Here is an 18893-nt window from a genome sequence, read left to right as displayed (position 1 = left end):
GTGAGCTGTTTGGGTATGTGATGAAGATTGTGAATGGTGGGCTAACTACTATTTTGATGTATTAATCATAGTGGTGAACCCATTTGAAGTTATTTTGTTTATAGAAGAGAATTGGTTATCAGATTTTGTCGTAAATCCAAGATCTCAAGATACTATTTTTATTACTTTGTCTGTATTGTAATGTGTAGATTAAGGCACTGCTTACACATCGGTAGAGATCTGTATTAATTTTTCGAGTTTGGGAGATTAACTTGTGTTACTGTGCCTGCCTTGAATGCATGGAGTAGAATACATCAACTTGGAGGCAGATTTCTGCAGGACAGTGATTTGGCTAGCAAGAAATTTGTAGGTTGTGTGAAATTTAAATCCAGTTTTCTGATTCTATCTTTTTATTGTTTTGTTATAAATCGAGCTCCGAATGTTGACAGTGTTTTGACTAATGAAATGCTGATTTATTTTCCTTTTAAGAGTAAACAGAGGTTTATTGTATTTCTGTAGTTGTTTCAATGATCATGAAGAAATTGTGCTGGGATTGGCCAGAGAGCCACGCTGGGATTGGTGTGATGTCACCACTAGCAGTGCTCTGGTTGTTTTTTTGTCAGTGAAGTTGCGCTGGAATAGGATAAACTTTGATAGAGTCTATCGTTCACAAAATTCAGTTTTAGTGTTTTTTGACTTTTTAAGTTGTTTTGAGTTTGAGTAAGTGTAAATATGGGTGGAGTTTTGACAAAACTTAAAACTAAGAGAAAGGATAAGCGTAAGGCTGGTTAGAAAGTACAAAAAAAAGGCATGCCAGCATTTGAATTGGTGGACGAGGTTGGGTATTACATATGTGTCTGGATTTCTGAATAGAATAAATATACAGCATACAATGAAAAATTATTATTTTCTATGGAGGGCACCTTTAATTTTGAAAAATTAGACTTCTTGACACAGACCATGCATGATATGAACGCTTAGAACTGCACAGTTAGAAGCTCTTAATAAGTGGGATCGGATGTCAACAAAGAAGGAGAGAGAGGAAAAAGATATATCATTTACAAAATCCTTCAGAGGCTAGTTAGAAGCCAGGCTAGACAGACAGGAGAAAGAATGGAGAATCGACAAAATGCAAAGTGTGAGAACATTTCCTGCTATCGTGACAGAGACAGAAAAGATTAAAACAGATAAATCAAAAGATGATGATGACAAATTCTTTAATAAATTACTGATTTCGAGACCACCTCTGTACATGGACAGACCGACAGAACCAACAGAACTGACTCAGACTACTTTTGGAGTCGGCGGAGGGAGAGATACAGTGGTAGTGCAAGCTCCAACTGGAGTTGTACCAAGTGCTCAGCATACGTTCTGACTAAAACAGAAATACCTAGCACAATTGGGACAGAGCTTGCTGTTTCTACAATGGTGATAGGACCACCTCCCAAAGAGATTTGTATTGGTATTCTTAAGATAACATTTGGAGAAATACTGAGGGGTAATGTGGTTTTAAACAGACTATAGACATGTAATGCTGGTGAGATAAGATATTTGATTAAAGAGGCAGCCAGATGAGCCACTGAAGTGAATGATAAATTAAAAGAATTTGCTGACAAATAAGATGTTGACATAATTAAAATGGACAATGTCAAACAAAATTATAGAATGGACTTGACCCATGATGAGATTTAGGAGATGGTTCTCATTATATTGAGAGCTCATATTAATGATTTGACTGAGAAAACACGAGACTATTGGAAATTTGAAGAAATATCGAGAAAAATGGAAAAAAGGAACAGTAAACAAGGCAAAGATGAAGAACAGTGTAGCGAAGTTGGGAAAAAGGTTTAGTAAGTGATTCAGAAGTGGGGACAAATACAGTGACAGAATTTACTTTGAGAGAAGTACACAGAGGGAATTTTGTGCATGTCCTTTGAACAAGAGCAGATTTGTTTGCTTTTACGCATAATTTTCCAAAGATGAGAAAAAATCAGTAAAGTGGTATGATGAGGTACATAATTGACACACCTTTCTTCAATGTGTGGACAGATTTGAATTCATTGTTTGAAATTGTTGTTCCAGGTAATTTGTGGATGGAGTGTAAGATGATAGCAGGGTGGCCAACACATGAACCACCTAGACAGGATCCTAATAATGCACCATAATCAGATGTGGCTGAAACATATAAGGCAGTTATTGAGGTTTTGAAGAAATAAATTCCAGAAAGAGATATAAATTGCCAAAAGATTTTAAGAACAACATAGGAACCTACAGAATTAGTACATTCCTAATATGATGCACATATTTTAAAAGCATAGCGGAGTTAAATATCCAGAGAAAGGTGCCGTTGGAGGTTTTGTTTCTGCCTTCGTGAATGAACTGAGATCAGTCATTGGCAATCATGTTTAGAAAAGTATATTGTGTTGGTCAACTAAAGGTATTAATGGGATTTTGGTATTGGCTAAAAACTGTAGTAATTATCTAGAAAAGAAGCAGAAAAGCTGAAAAAGAAACAGAGGATTGCTCAAACAAAGCCATTTGAAAAGGGGCAGATTGGTTCAAATACACATTTTGGGAAACATTTAACTAATGGGATGAATCAGATGGCACAAGATGACGGAGTAAATGGTAGGATTGGAAATGTTGAAATGTTGATAAAGACCTCAGCTTGTCATTTTTGAAGGGAGATTGGGCATTGGAAAACAGGATGTATACAGAATCCTGAGAGAAGTCAAGACAATATACAACAAAATCAGCAGGTGCAGAGAAATAATGTATTATTGAAGATGCAAAACATGTAGAATCATTAAACATTTTGAATGCCAATAGCATCAGCTCTGATAATGCAGCAAAACTGTTGTTAGTGGATTCCAAATTGTTCCCAGATTGCAAAGCTTTTAGTAAGGTCAAGATTTAATGATGTGCAAGATCCAGTACCATTTGATGACGAGTGCCTTGAATCTTTTAAAAGACTACAGGAGAGTTTGTGTCACGCACCCACACTCGGGATGACTGATTACAATATGATGTTCTATTTGTTCTGCCATGAAAAACATAGGTGTGCACTTTCAATATTTGCACAGAAGCACGGAGGGCTCATGTGCCCAATCAAGTAACTTTCAGGAGTGTTGAATTCAGTTGGTGTAATTCTTCCACGATATCTGAATTTTGTTGCCGCAGTTGGTCTGGCAATATAACACAGTGTAGGAATTCTGATGGGCCATACTTTAATTATTTATGTTGAAATCCTTTTACCAAAGACAAAAACACAGCAAATTACAAGTGGTAGGCTGACACATTATGATACTTGGAGCAGAGAACATTTCAATTTGGTGGTGTAATATCCCGAATTGGGCAACACTGCTTTTAATTTCAGATAAATGTGAAGGTAGGGAAAATATTGTGAATGACAAATTGGAGCACGAAAACATTGAGGTGATTGAGTTATGCACTAAGCCTAGACCAGCTAGGACCAACTTGAGGACTCAAATTTAAAATATTGAATGTTGATGGTTCTTGTCGGAGGGATCCATTTGGAGGATTGAGAGCTGCTAATGCAGTATGCTCTGTTTCAGAAGCAGTAGAGGTATCTCCCTTACCAAATGTAGCATTTGCACAAGTAGAAGATGTGATTACTCTAACAAGACCTTACCAGCATGGATTTGGTGCAGTTCATGACTATGATCAGCTCTGGTCACAAAGAGGAATCATGATATCTTCAGGACCTACTATTAAGAATAGTATGTACATATTGGATTTGTTAATGCAGTTCAGAAACCAAAAGAAGGTGCAGTTGTAGAGTGTCAAGCCCATAAGGCTGGCAAGGATTTGGTCACATTAGGAAACAAGAATGCTGACCAAATGGCGAGGTATTGTGCTTGTAGGAAGGGACAGTGGTTCAAGAAAATGAAGATGAGAATTGTGTAAATAATGTCACACAGTTTTCAGATACTGTGAATTTTTTCTCTATGGATTCATTGCAGACTTCTTGAAGCATGTTAAGAGATCTCCAGGAAGATGCTCCAGTAATTGAAATACTGAAATAGATAAAATTAGGTTATAAAAATAATCAGATTTGTTTGTGAATAAAGATAAGAAATGTGTTTTACCTCTTGTAATGCTGAAGCCTATGTGTAAAAATGTGCATAATCAAACTCATGCAGGAAGAGAGAGCCTAATCAGGGTGTTAAGGTAATATTTAGAAAACACAAGAGTTTGACATGTTTCTGAAGATGTATGTTAAAGATGTCTAGTTTGTCTTCTAAACAACAAAGGGAAAGGGACTGTTAGCAAAATCACATTGGCGAATTAGAGGGCCCATTTACAAGATTACAAGCACATTTTATTGAGATGCTACCTTGCAAAGGCCTGAAGTATATCTTGGTAGTAGTCTGCTTGATCTCTAAATGGGTCAAGGCATTTTCCACTAGGAGAGCATAAAAAAGTCATACAGTAGCGAAATTGTTATTGAGGAAGTTGATACAACGTTTTGGCCTCCCAATGTCTGTTGAAACTGATCGTGCCACTCACTTTAAGATTGAGGTGCTTCAAATAATGTGTACAGCTTTTGAGATCAAGCATAAATTCCACTGTAGTTATCGACCACAATTCTCTGGAGTGGTAGAGAGAACTAACTAATGGTACCCTCAAGAACAAACTGTTAATGGTGTGTGCCAAGACCGGTCTGCAGTGGCCTGATACATTTCCTCTTGTGTTGATAAATAAGAGAAGTAGTCCAAATAAGGGACGGGTTTGTCTCAGCATGAGATCCTCATGGGTATAGCAATGAGACTTGAACATCTAACTTCAGCTGCAATAATTTCAAGAACATGATATAATTCTGGATTTTTGCAAAGGTCTGGCTGATGTGGCGTCTTGAAAGGTATGAGTCAATGGAGTTAAGATTTGGGTAGTATGAAGGAGGTACAATTTGTTAGGCAGGGTTGTGATTTAACAAGGGGGAACGTTTTGGAAGATAAGTTGCTCTTCAAGCAGAGGTGCGGGAACATTATGCAGGGCGTTTTAGCGGGGATTTCGTTGATAAGAGCAGGGCAATAAAATTTGTTTGTTGAAGCATATTTGTTGGTAACCAAAAGGTTCGAAATCACAATTTAATTGCAATATTCTCTTATTGTAGTGAACCCCTGAGGAAGGACTCTAATAGTCCGAAATACATTGGGTGTAACATAATTTGCTACAAAGGATGTTTTTATGATTTTTAGCGTGTCCAGAAAAAGGCTTGGATGAGCATATCTGGGGCATGATAAGTAATGAAATTCATAGGCATTTCACGTGTGAATGAAATCAAGAAATTAAATGAAGCATGATAAACATGTTGGAGTACTTCGATTAATTTTGGCTACAAATTGGAAGAGTTCGGTAAACAAGATGGGACAATTCTAACCCAGAGTTGTGCACCTGGTCTAGGAGTGATACTTCGCTTCTGTTGTTGTGGACGTTTACAAGGCGTGAAACCCGGGTACATCACGCAATTCAGGGAGCATGCATACATGAACAAGCTAGAAATTACTATGGCAAAACAAAGATAAAATGGAAGAATAAAGGTGTGCACTGCAAGCACTTTTTGATGTATTCAAAATCTGTCTTTTGCCAGATTGATGTAGTCGCAGAAGATAACAGATGCGCACCCTGTCTCTGCTTGAACGCAGGGGACTGGATTCTCATTTGTAAACACGTCCGCAAAGACTGCTTGGAGGAAAGGTGGAGTAGCATTCATCAGGTTATCCTAACTACCAATAGTGCAGTCAGGTGTGCGGGAGTGCCTCAATGTATCCATATTGCTCATACAAAGAGAGCTTGAGCAGTAGAAGCAGTGCAAGAGGCAGAAGCTGGTGATTCAAATGGACAGACTGCTGAACAAAGTGACAGTCTGAGTGACAATCCAAGTAGAGTTTGCAGCGTGTATCCAAGAAGAGAGAAGTTTCTTGTGTAACTGGTGAAGAACAAGTCAAAAATCAAGTTGAAAATCAAGCTGAAAAGTCAAAGAGAAATCTAAAGGACAATTTCAAGTGAGAACATTCATTGTGGAAAGAGCAGATAAGAGAACGTTTGAACACAATGCGAGACTAAGTAAGAGCCAAAGCCCTGAGAGATACCAAGAACAAAAAAACTCATTAGAGGTAAGGGCTGAAGAAACTCCCAGAAAAAGAACTTGTAAACAAAAACACTGTGAGCCAGAGCAGAAACAAGAAATTCCTAATTGAAAGTATGGCGATAAAATTTACTGCAATACATCGTGACCTTTAAACTTTAGATGATGTGTGGTCTTATTATTGTGCAACTGTTGTGACTCTGACACTGAAGCAGCCCTATATGTAGAAGAAACATTGCAACACACTTACCAAACTATTACTGGTTATAGTACTGCTTGTCTATTTTGCTTCAGTTCAGGGATCACAGTTTACAGTGCTGCATAAAAAGGTAAGTCTTATATAAAATAGTATTCATTGTTAATAAAAGCATAACTTTGATTACCTAACAATTACGCCATTAGATTTGTTGAGACATATCACTAATAACATCTATATCTTGCATACAAAATAAATAGCCTCATTTGACATGGCTCTCTTAGGGCCATCTTTAACCTGCTATAGTATATGCAGCAGAGTGTGTGTGTGGACAAGGGCTCTTAATTACCTACTAGGCATGAGACCTTCCTAGACAATACAAATGAAGCTCTGCGTACGAGTCCTGAGACACTTTACCAGGATTTTTGCCAGTGCCTTAATCTCTGTGTTCATGAGCAATATACACATATAGTCCCAGGTGTACAAGGGGACCTTGCCCAGCTTTGGTGTTAGGGAAAAGAATTGCATTGATAAAGTCTTCATCTAGCAATCTGACTATGTCTGACTCGATATAAACTTAATAGAAACTCAGGGAGCTCTGATGCAAAATATATAAAGTTCAGTTGGGAAGCCATTACCATGGGCTTTCCCAGTAGACATTTCCGCTAGTGCCTGATATTCTCATACGAGATTTCACCATCAAATCAGACACCGACTTTGAAGGTGAGTCACTGAAGAGAAACGCTCCTGAGGAAGTGTACCTCTGTTGCACTGGGGTCCATATGGTTGGAATGGTGGACTTCTTTAAAGAAGGAGAAACATGTCTATATTTATTCTAATGGGTGCAGTTCGCATTCATTATCATACACTGCCAAGGAGGGGCCTGGAAAGAACTACAGTCTGCTGCCATTTAGAGTACAGACAGAGCTCATTTTCCAGAATTGCACAGAAGAAAACACTATTGGGTGGAGTTCTCTCCTTTAGTTCAACCTTGTGTCGACATTTTAAAGATCCTAGCCCCAATCTGGTGAATAATACATTTAAGAAGACTATTTAATAATCTGGTCACTAGCATAGATGATTTTGCACATCATCCAGCCTTTGAAATGACGACCTCATACATAAACGTGACCTCTTTTGAAATCTTAGCGGTGTAATGTCAGGCAGCTTGTGGGACGATGTATGGAGTGTAAAAACAGTTATCCTTCTTTTTTAATACAGAGTCAAAGTCCAAAAAATAATAACTTACTCAAGGACCTGAAGGAATGCATACATAGGTGATCATGGCCCTCTTAAACCTGCTATAGTAGATGAAGCAGAGTGTGTGCGTACAAAGGTTCTTGCATTGGTGCTAGATAGGAGTTTGAGTGCCAGTGCAGGCAGAGAGAAGGATTGTGCTGTATAATGTGAAATGCGGCACATTCCTTCCCTCTCCCTTTCCCACAGCGCACCGCAGCAAGGTGGCTTGCTGCGTTGTGTGAAATGTTGATAAATATCGCCCCCCGTCCTTTGAGGCATGCTCATGGCTCAATCACACACAAGGGATTTCCAGGAGAGCGTGAGTCAACTGCAGGTGCAGAAATCACTCCTCCACACACAATCAACTTCAGAGAGGGAGAATGCAGATTTTGGTTTCTAATCAATTCATTTGTCATTCTTGCTTGGATATATATGAGAACTGAATATACTACCAGTGGAGCTCTAGACTGTTGAGCCTATAGGTAACATTGAATTCATTCCAACAAAAATATACAAACCTGTTGATCAGATGGTTAATTTGTAAGATGCGTCAATACTCACATATGTGGGTTTGTTTTTGGTGGAAATATACATCACACATGTGATGTAGTAATCTCAGGGTACAATGGAACGGTTTGGTCAGCATTGCCAAGAATGTAACCAAAACAATCCCACATTTGTTTCCACTTTACCAATGTCTGATTTTGTGCCAACCCCCATAATTCCTCCTTTCAAACTGCATGGCTGTACAATATCAAGTTACTTTCACATACCGCCTTCTTGATTTCCATTTTTAGAACTTGTTTACCTTGTCCTTTAGCAATATACCTTAGGTAGAGTATAAAACCAACAGTACTTACCATGCCACAGTGCATCACTGCTTTTTCCACTAACAGGTGTGGTAGGATGAACATTTAAAATACAAGAGTAAATAACTCATTGCTAGGATCCCAACAGTGCAAGAATGGTATGTACAGAAGGTTTTCATTCTATATGTGAGACTAGTGGCAGGGAAGGTGTCCAATAAACCAATATGCTTAAAAATAGTGAAGTATTAACATTAACATCTTCTGAATTCACCTACCAAGCATATAACCTTATTCAAATGAGCCCACATCCTAGGCATAGTATTCTAAAAGGCAACAAGATACTGTTTGTATTCAGCTCTCATTATAGAAATAGAAGTGGCCTCACCATTGCAGCTATAGAAGAATACGGTGATTGGAAGAGTGCCCAGATTTTTGGCTGCCATCTTCCTTTCCAGCTGTAGTCTGTTCTTCCCGTTGGAGTTATGAGCCCTGTTCCATCAGTTTGATGGCTTTCATCCCAGGTGTCAAAATCTTCTAGGCTGTATTCCTTGCTGTTTAGCTTTAACCAACAGCAACGTGCCAGCTGAGTATCGTTTATCTCCCAAAATGCCAGCTCTTCAACCAAGACAGACCTACATACTTCCCCTGAGACATGAAGATGGCCTGTGCGATAATATTCCAGGACACTGGCAAAGATTTTGGCATTTCTATCAAAGAAGAACTCTTTGAGTTTTGAGTCAAACTCACTGGTGCTGTAGGAGTGAGGTTCAGTGAGATTGGCTAGCTTAGTTCCAGGGAATTTCTGGAGTGTGCTAGAATATGTTTCAAACCTGACCCCTCCAATATTAATGGTTATCCGTTTGTTTGGAGCCTCCATATTCACGACTGGAACAAAGGCAAACAGTGGGTGGTCCTAGCTCGGCAAACCTACAATGGAAAGAAGATACAAAAGTAAATGTTAGGTTTAGGAAAACATGATGTAATCATTTTATAAAACTTCTTTTTCTGGGCACAGCATGTAACTGATCGTTCTCATGATCAGGACAACATTTAGAATCTTGTAATTAAAATTCATGTGACTCAATGTTCAGGAAAAATTGCAAAAAGATCTGTCACTCTCAGACTCTGTTCTCTTCTGCAACACAACAAAACCATGTGATTTCCACTAACAGTTAAAAACATAAGGATTCTTTGTAGACAAAGGTGTTCACATGTAGGATATTTCTAGCATGATTCGGGGATCATTGTGTTTTGAAATGTCAGGTTGGTGTGGAAATAAGCCATTCATCTCAACTCATTCATTGATGTCAGATCTCCTTGTCTATTAAAAAAATATTTGGTACATCAGACAATCCTTTTATGTTATATTTATCTAAGGTGCTAGGAAGTCTAATTGACACAAGACCACTTCCTTTATCCTGGAACCTCTCTATGATTGTCTGATGTAAACTCTGTTAAAGTTCCTTGAAAATTATGTTCAAAAGTTGTTTTTTGTAAAGGGTGTATTGTACTCACTGTTTTTAAGAACAGTAGAAGATATATGTGTTAGTCCAGATATGACTGGATATCCAGTTGTGTTGACAGACTTTTTCCTCAACCTTTCAAGCAGAAAAAATAACAAAAGAGATAAGGGCAATAAATGGAAGCCGCCTCCACTGAAAGTCATTCAGTAATTATGACAAATGTCAAGCTGACATCAAGCTGGTGGTTGATAATTTCAATGTGAGCTTTTGCAAGAAATGGACAATAACTGACTGTGGGCTCTTCTTACTAAATTCTCATGCATGGCATCACAGTAGTCAAAAATGCTGCACTGAATTGCATGAAAAAGAGAGAGCAGGACAGCGCCATATCTACAGAGATATGGCGCTCTCCTCCTGTCTCCCAAGTGCAAGCTCACAATTTGGCTGTTGAGCACCACGCACACACTTTTGAACCATAGTGTGTGCATGCATTTAGTATAGGTTTTAGTTAGAGGTGGGGTTTCTGGTTGGCTAGGGTATGCACCTAAGCCAGGCAGAACCCACCATTCTAGTCAGGGAAAGGGGGTTACACACCTAAGATAACCCCTTGGTAGTTTGGCAGAGCAGTCAGGCTTACCTCAGAGGCAAGGTGTAAAGTGTTTGCGCAACACACATACACACACACTAGTGATACACTAGGCATACCACAAAGAAACTCCACACAAGGTTATATAAAAATATCCTTTGTATTGTTCCTAAAGCACATTAGGCCACAATAACACAAATCTCTTTGCTACTAGGCAATGGTCACAACAGTATAGATAGTGCAATCAAGTAATTACTTATAAGTTGCACGTGGCCTAAACACCGCAGGAGAGACACCCTTACTGTTCATATCCCTTTGAACATGAACTGCAGTATGTAAGGGAACATACATTATCACTATCACCACTACAGCCTAGGCCTGAGCATGCAAACTACTACAACAATATGCATCATCACATAGCAGGCAGTAGTTCCATAATGCACACAAATTACCAATACATGTTATAAAGCACCAAGACCTCTGCACTCCTAATACAAGCAGTGCAATATTTTCCGTCTCTGTATATGAAGTAGAAGCCTCCACATTGAACTAGGGGCCTCCTTCGGGGTTCCACCCCGTCCTGCCAATCTCACTACCATGCCCCTAGGTATGTGCTAAATAAAAGTGGGGAGGAGGCCTGCACTGACCATGCAAGGACGGGGGAGTCCTCCACTCCCAAAAGGCAGGTTCCCCGCCACTTTGCGGTACTGGCACACCTGGGGGTCAAATGCAGCTGCCCGTGACCTTGTGGTACAGCTGATGGCCATTGGACTACTCCGCCCCCAACTCGGACTTGCCTGAGGCCCTTGGGGGCGCCTCTGTGCTCAGCATGGCCCACAAGTGGCTTCCTCTTGGTGCGGCTGGTACAGGCTCCGTTGTGGTTCCCTGGTTGCCACGGCAGATTGCAAGGGGGTCACACTGCAGCTTCTTTTCCCAGCACTGTGGAAATGTGTAATATTTTACTTAGCATAAGCGACAGCCATTTTGGCTGTGGTGTCCATTTTGTTTCCTTCGTAATTATCCCATCCTCTGCTGCTCGTCTTTTCACTCTGCTTGTGTTATCTATTTTAGTTGACTTCCTGACTCAGCTAAAAGCAATGTACGTGCTGAGGGTTTGTAGCTGCCAGTGCACCTGGTCTCAGATGTTAACTGTCAACCATTTACTGCTGCCATAAGCATTCCTGCTCCCCCTCCCACTTTGCTGACCACAGTTATTCATCTGCCCTTGTTTGCTGATAACTATTTCTAAAACTTGTTCTTCCTATTTCTGTTCACATACTTACATTGCAGAAAACCGGTATAAAAGGGACACGGTTTGTGAATTCAGTGTACTACCTCCTGCAGCACTTGAGATTGTTGTGTGGATGTGGCCCCACTCATGCGTGATTAATAAACGTGTTATTTATTCCAACTCCAGTGCTGATCTCAATTTTTTTGGTCTCTGGACCCGTGGACAAGCGGGTGACCCTGGAGCAGTGTGCCCACTTTTAGGCACATTTCCACAGTTGGTGCCCGACACGTGGGGAACCATCGGAGACGCGGCCATCCAAAGGAGTGGTCTTGACGGAGGATCAAAATCTTACTGAAGAAGCACACTGTACGAGGAGACCTTTGTCTTTGCAGGCCAACGTGACTTTTCCGGTTTTCCCGATTTGACCCTCCAGGTGGTGGCACGTCTCGACTGGGGTTTTCTTTGGCGCAATTTTGAAGTGACCATTAGTTCGACAAAGAGATTGGCAGGTGGGAGTTGGAGACTTCTGTTTGGTAAGGTCACTGAAGTGGCACTCTTGATTTGTTTGGCCTGGGCTTTTTGCTTAGATTTGTTATTCATCCTTTGCAAAGTTTAAAGGAAGGTAATGTGAAGATTTTTCTCCTTTTGAAATATTTGTTTGGAGTAGTAATATTTTACAAATATTTATGAAACATGCCTGTTCTCAGCACACTCCGTAAGTGGTGTTGTTGCTCTTGTGGTACCAAAGTTAGCTTGGAACAAAGTCAGCCGGCTCCCCCAGAGGGGACACCTAATAGAGACATGTATGTCAAATATGGTATTTCTTCCATAATGCATGGTACACTGTGGAACAAATACACAAAGAAAGATTCTGATCTGCAATGGCCAGTGAATGGGTCATTCGATTTTAAAAAGGTTCAATATGTAGAGCAGTGTTTATTTAAAAGAAAAAGTAGACAAGATATGTTTGATTGTGTGCTGTGTGGGAGAAAGATGTACGAGAGAGAGCAAAGAGAGCAGAAGCTATAGCAGAAATATAACAACGAAAAACGATATATCAAAAAGCGCAAGAATTAAAAAATAAAGAAAAAGAAGGAAAAAATAGAAAACGAAGATAGGGAACGTTGATTAGAGGTAAATGGCCAGTACCCTATTGGGCGCCCTATTTATCCCATACTTAATAAACCTCAGGATAACTGCATCCTATTAGAACGCCCCCATCCCCGTATAAATTTCCCACTCCAAGTGCCCCTGATGAGGTTTCTGACGACGAGCATTTGTCTTCAGATGACAAAGAACAAGATGAGCAAGATGGGCGACAGACTTGCTCTACTTTGACTAAAGCAGAAAAAGAGAAATTAAAAACCACTGCTAGAGAGGAGGCTCGTCGGCCTCACACTGCATCTGTCATCATAGCTATGGTTCAACAGTGGCAAAATATGGAGCAATTTTATTTTGTAGAAAAATTTACTTGGGAGGTAATATTTGATTATAGACAAATTTCTCAGGAACTAGAGCCAGCTGATATAAATACTGATTATAAAGGATTAACAGAGGGGCTTTCCCTTTTTCGGCCTTATCTGATATGATTAGATGAGTGGTTAAAATAAGAGACGCAACATTACGTTTATGAAAGGAGCAAGAATTAGCTAGAAAACAGAGAGGTATAGAAGCAGTTCAAACTCAAGCACAGGACATAGATGCTCCAGTGGAAGAGGTTGCACCCAGTAGTACTACAATTGCTATAAAACATATGCGTGAAGCTGCACCCCTGTATGTTCCTCCGAAGGATGCGGGAACCAATGATGATAAAACTTCGGATGATGCAAAGGGATATTTTATAAATAATTGGGTTTACACTCCTTGGAGTAGAGCTGAAGTGATGGCTCTTAAAGCTGCCTTGCCCGACCCCCGGAAAAATCCTGCTTCCTTCTAAGAGGAGGTGGAAGGAGCCATTAGCTCCTGCACTATGACCTTGCCAGATATTGATATGTTCTTCTGGCTTATTTTGCCTCCTTATATGTGGAGAACGATACGTAAAATAGATGACAATGTAGCATATGGTGATACCTGGGAACATTTAGAACATATAGATGCGGAAAGGGAGCCTGCGCAGAAACCTCAGGAGATATTAGATCTTTCTAAAGCTATTGTGACTAAGTTAAAGACTCTCATACCCCCTAAGAAAATAGATTGGACTACGTTAGCGTCCTGTTATCAGAAAACAGATGAGTCCGTTTCTGATTTCTTTTCAAGGTTTGAGGAAACATTCCATGATTTTAGTGGTCAGTCATTGGCCGATGATACGGGTAAGCATTTGTTATTCAATACATTTTTTCGCTAATATGTTACCGGAAATAGCTAGTCACTTAAAGGCCAGCGAGAGTTCATGGACCACGACTTCCCCAGTTTCCCTTTTGACTATGGCCTAATATTATGAGCTCGAAGACCAAGGGGGGTTCTGGCTTGATTGACAGCACGGCCAAACCAAAACTAATCTGAATAACAAAACAAGCGCCAATGCTGTATGTGTTTCACCTATGATTTACGTAGTAAACTGAATAGAACAGGGACACTAGCAACCACTTTGTCGTTGGATTTAATCCAAGAAATGTTTACCATTTTATATACACTGCATTTTTTTTTTTTTTGTTAATAAAGCAAGCTCATTACAACAAGAGACAACAAAATCAGACAACATTATCGCAACAATAACAACATTTCAACTGAATTTGATACAATTTGACACCTGTGCAAAAAGAGAACTGTGCTCTACCTTACATGCATCTCAATCATACAACACATTCAACCTCACTAGACAAAAGACAAAAAAACACATTATAATAACAATATATACAATATACATACAAGCCATCAATATCTAGCAATTAGCATAGTCATAAATCAATAAACTGTTTTCTTAAAGCAAAGATTGGCCAAAAGCGGAGAGGGGTCTACGCGTTTCGAATCCCACAGTATGCTGGGATTCTCATCAGGACCAACGTGTAGCTGCAACAAATCAGAAAACAGAGAAGTTCTTTAAGCTAGTGACCCAACTCTAATGTGTGATAGCTGCATATGTTCAAAAGGGCTCTTACCTAAATGTGTAGCAGGCCGAATTGTTCTCTAAGGTGTTACTACTTCATACCGACACCTAAATGTAATAAGGACCAAGGACGAATCAATTTATATGTTTATATGGCCAAAAGGACAACCAAAGGAAGGACCGATCAATCAAGGACAACGCACCTTATTTGTAGAGTTGTAATAAGCTGGGGACCTGGGCCAGAAAAGTTCTTTGTCTTCGTAGCTTTGTTTGGATCAACAAATGCCCCAACACGGCGTTCGCGTATTCTAAAAAAACCAAACACGCTGCGTGTAAGTGTGTCTCTCGGTTCGTACAGCTCGGTATTATTTGTATAAATCTTGACGTGGAACTTATTTTCTTACCTCGGTGCTGGGGGCAAGGGGAGTGGCCTTTTTTCACTCAATTTGGAAAAAGCGATTTCTATGGAATAACGGGCGACTTGTCTGGCGTGAAGAATGAATCTCAGCGTCCGTTAGATCTGAAAGAATGGACGGATGAAACAACCCAATGAGCAAATGTCCGCGTCTCAATCGTGAAGTTTGCTCGTGGCCGTCATGGGGGTGTCAAAGCCATTTTACCTGGAGGAGCGTAGATGCTTGTGTCCTTTTTCCTCGGTGGCTGGCCTCAGGACTGATGCAAGCTGCAGGCGGCCATTGCCGGCAGACGTATTTAGACGTTTTCTGACGCTCGTTCCTAAACTACAAGTGATATGGGAGTTGTAGTTTTTTTGGAAAAAATCAGAATTTCTGTATGAGTTTCTCTTTGTATCGCTCCATCATGGATGAGCGTAGGTGCTTCCTTGGTTTGTTTGGCTGGACCGTTTATTTCATTTTTGGCAACCACATAATGGGTTGTTTGTGAAACCAAGGACATCAGATGGACTACAAGTATGGTGGAATATGTAGTTGTCTATAGAACACATTGCAATTGGAACCAGTCTACCCATCATTTATTATTGTGTAAATAGAAACAACAATTCACTGGTTCATAGATTGTAAATTTCCGAGAGTTCATTCAATCCATCAGTAGACGTATTGAATTTAATTATGAGCATGGCTTCTCTTTTAAGTAGTTTGGCGTCCAAGTCGCCACCTCGCTGGTCGCGTTCCACTTTCGAAATGACTGTCCATTTTAGTTCCTGTTCTGTATGGTTATTCAAATGCCAGTGATTGACCAGTGGGGCATTTTGCACCTTTTTACGGATCCTTGATTTGTGTTGTTGAATTCGATTTCGTACCTCCTGATTGGTCTTACCAATATAAAGTTTGTTGCATGGACAACGAATGCCATATACTACAAATTTTGATTTGCAGTTGGAGAAGGTCTCGTGTTTCCAGTGTTGACCATTATGGGAAAACAAATTTCCTTCCACAGTAGAATCACAGCAGACACATGTCCCACATTTCCGGTGTCCTTGTATTGGTGGGAGGCTCAGCAAATTTCGTAAATCAGAATCTTTTGTTCTTGGAAGTGCTGCCCGCACTATCTGATTGGCAATACTTTTGTCCTTCTTAAAGGCAAATAAATGAACTTCGTTTAGTGTTTTGTCCAAGTGCTTTACTAAATGCCAATTTTGTTTTATGGTCTTTTTGAACCAATTGGATGTTGGACAAAACGTTGATACGCATACAATTCTCTCGGATGTCGGTTTCTTGCGTCTCTCAAGTAGAGTTTCACGAGGTGTCCACCAGGCCCGTTTAATGGCTCTTTTCAAAAGTTTTTTGGGATACCCTCTCGCTAGTAGATTTTCTTTCAGTTTTTCTGCATGGAGGAAATATTCATCTTTGAATGAACAATTTCTTCGAACACGTAAAAATTGCCCATAGGGCAGATTTTCCCGTAGACTACGTGGGTGGTTGCTTGAAAAATGCAACGCTTTGTTTCTGTCCGTTTCTTTTTTGTATAATGTGGTCATTAAACGTCCATTTGTTGGATATACCTCAACGTCCAGGAATGCCATTTTGGTTTTTGAGTAATTCATGCTGAATTGTATGTCAGATATTCTATTATTAAGCCAATTTAAAAATGCTTGTAGCTGTTTTTCTTCCCCGGTCCAGATCATAAAAACATCATCGATGTACCGGAACCAACTGTTGATGGAATCTACAAAGGGATTGTTATTGTAAACAAATTGGTCTTCATATTTAGACATGTAAAGAACTGCTAGTTCCGGGGCAAAGGGACAGCCCATAGCCACGCCTTTTACTTGGTAAAAGAAATCATTTTGGAAACAAAAATAGTTGTTCTTTAAAGCGAAAGTCGCTAATTCCATAATGAATTGAGTGGGAATTTTCTCGGGTTTTGGTCTACTGTCCAGGAATGCTTGAATGACCGCTAGTCCTTCGTCCTGTGGAATTTCCGTGTATAGTGATGTGACGTCTAGAGTCACTAGAAAATGCGTGCTTTCATCAAAAACCATTGTCTCGAGCTTGTTCAAAAAATCAGTAGTGTCCTTTAGATAAGATTTCACTTCGCTCATGAATGGTTTTAGGAAGAAGTCGACAAATTTCGAAATGGGTTCTGTTAACGATTCACACCCGGAGACTATTGGTCTCCCCGGCGGATGGTGTTGGTCTTTGTGTACTTTGGGTAGTACATAGAAGATGGGAATTCGAGGGTGTGTGTTCTTTAAGTATTCGTATTCTTTTTTTCCCAAAAATCCTTGGTCAAACCATCTTTGGAGCATATGGAATAATTTGCCTTGAAGTTCACCTGTAGAGTCTTTAGATATCTTCCTATAGCAAAGCTCGTTAGAAAGTTGTCTGTTAACTTCTGTGATATAGCTTTCCTTTGCCCAAATCACAATCGATCCGCCCTTATCGGCTTGTTTTATTATTATCGATGTGTCATTTTTCAGGTGTAGGAGCGCATCCCTCTGAGGTTTAGTCATGTTAGATCTTATATATTTCTTTTTTTGTTTCTCTGCTTCAGTTATTGCTGACAGAATCACCTTTTCAAAGGTTAAAACCTCTTTAGGGAGTTTGGTAGAAGGCGGGCAGAACCCTGATTTTTTCTTCAGCCCTGTTGTTTCCATGTTGTCTTTAGGAGGATTTTCTGAGAAGAATGTTTTCAACCGAATTTTACGGCAGAACTCAATGAATTCCGTTTTGAGTTGGACAAAGTTGGTAACTTTGGTGGGGACGAAGGATAGGCCTTTTTCTAGTACACTAAACTCTGCTTCTGATAGAACTTTGTCTGATAAATTAAAAATTGGTGATGTTTTTAGTTTTTGTAGTTGTGACGCCTGGTGGTCATTTCCCATGGCTGGTTTGTGTATCTGGATCTCCCTCGAGGTTTCCGTTGGCCTCTTCCTAAAAAAGGCGGTGGCTGTTGAAAGTTTTGTTGGTAATTGCCTCTCCTATTGAAATCTGGACCACTGTTGGAATTATCTATGTCGCTTCCGTTTGATGAAGATGAAGATTCCGAAAAGGTGATAATTTGTTTCTTGACCTGCCTTGGTAGTCTGGCAGGAATTTGCGTGATTCTGGTCTTGAATAGAAGTCTATCTGTAAATAAGGATATGCTTTCTCTAGTGAGAAGTTCTTTTTGTCGTCCTCAAATTTGTTGCTTTTTTGATTAATTGAGTAATCCTTAAATTCGGCTATTTCTTTGTCAACTTTCTCTAGAAGCGCCTTTGCATCTGTAAGTAATTGGTTAGATTTAATCTCACTTTCCAAAATGGCAATTTCCTCAAGTTGTTGTTTGGACAACCTTTGGGCCGTCTCAACTGTGAGCACCATAAGATCCCTACTGCATTTGGTTTCGATTGAGCTGTATCCTTTTTTGTATATAGGATCATCTGTGAAAATAACCGGTACGTTACGGATCTGAAGGCCTCCTGGGATGGTACCCGCTCTTAAATGTTCTATTAGAAAATGTCCGTGTAAATCCGTCCTTATTTGTTTTTTCTTTAGTCTAATAAGTTTGTCGGATTCATTGTTAATTTTAGCTGTAGAGCTTAGTGCAGCCGACGCAAACAGGGGTGGGTCACTAAGTAATTTCAAGATATGCAGTTCTTTACATGTCTAAATATGAAGACCAATTTGTTTACAATAACAATCCCTTTGTAGATTCCATCAACAGTTGGTTCCGGTACATCGATGATGTTTTTATGATCTGGACCGGGGAAGAAAAACAGCTACAAGCATTTTTAAATTGGCTTAATAATAGAACATCTGACATACAATTCA

At 39.8% G+C, this 18893-nt stretch overlaps 1 protein-coding gene across 2 annotated transcripts in view; it reads right to left on the bottom strand.

Moving 5' to 3' along the window:
• Positions 1–18893, bottom strand: part of LOC146835046 (voltage-gated potassium channel KCNC1-like) — a 129005-nt gene that overhangs the window by 44750 nt on the left and 65362 nt on the right. For both annotated transcript variants that reach the window (XM_085602708.1, XM_085602710.1), the window contains exon 2: positions 8721–9262. In XM_085602708.1, coding sequence (XP_085458834.1) covers positions 8721–9212 — 492 coding nt within the window. In that variant the 5' untranslated portion in view covers positions 9213–9262. The remainder of the gene's footprint in view (positions 1–8720; positions 9263–18893) is intronic.

This window comes from Triturus cristatus, chromosome 4_2 (genome assembly GCF_964204655.1).
Source record: "Triturus cristatus chromosome 4_2, aTriCri1.1, whole genome shotgun sequence".
Classification (NCBI taxonomy): Eukaryota; Metazoa; Chordata; class Amphibia; order Caudata; family Salamandridae; genus Triturus; species Triturus cristatus.
This window is presented reverse-complemented; position numbering and strand designations above follow the sequence as displayed.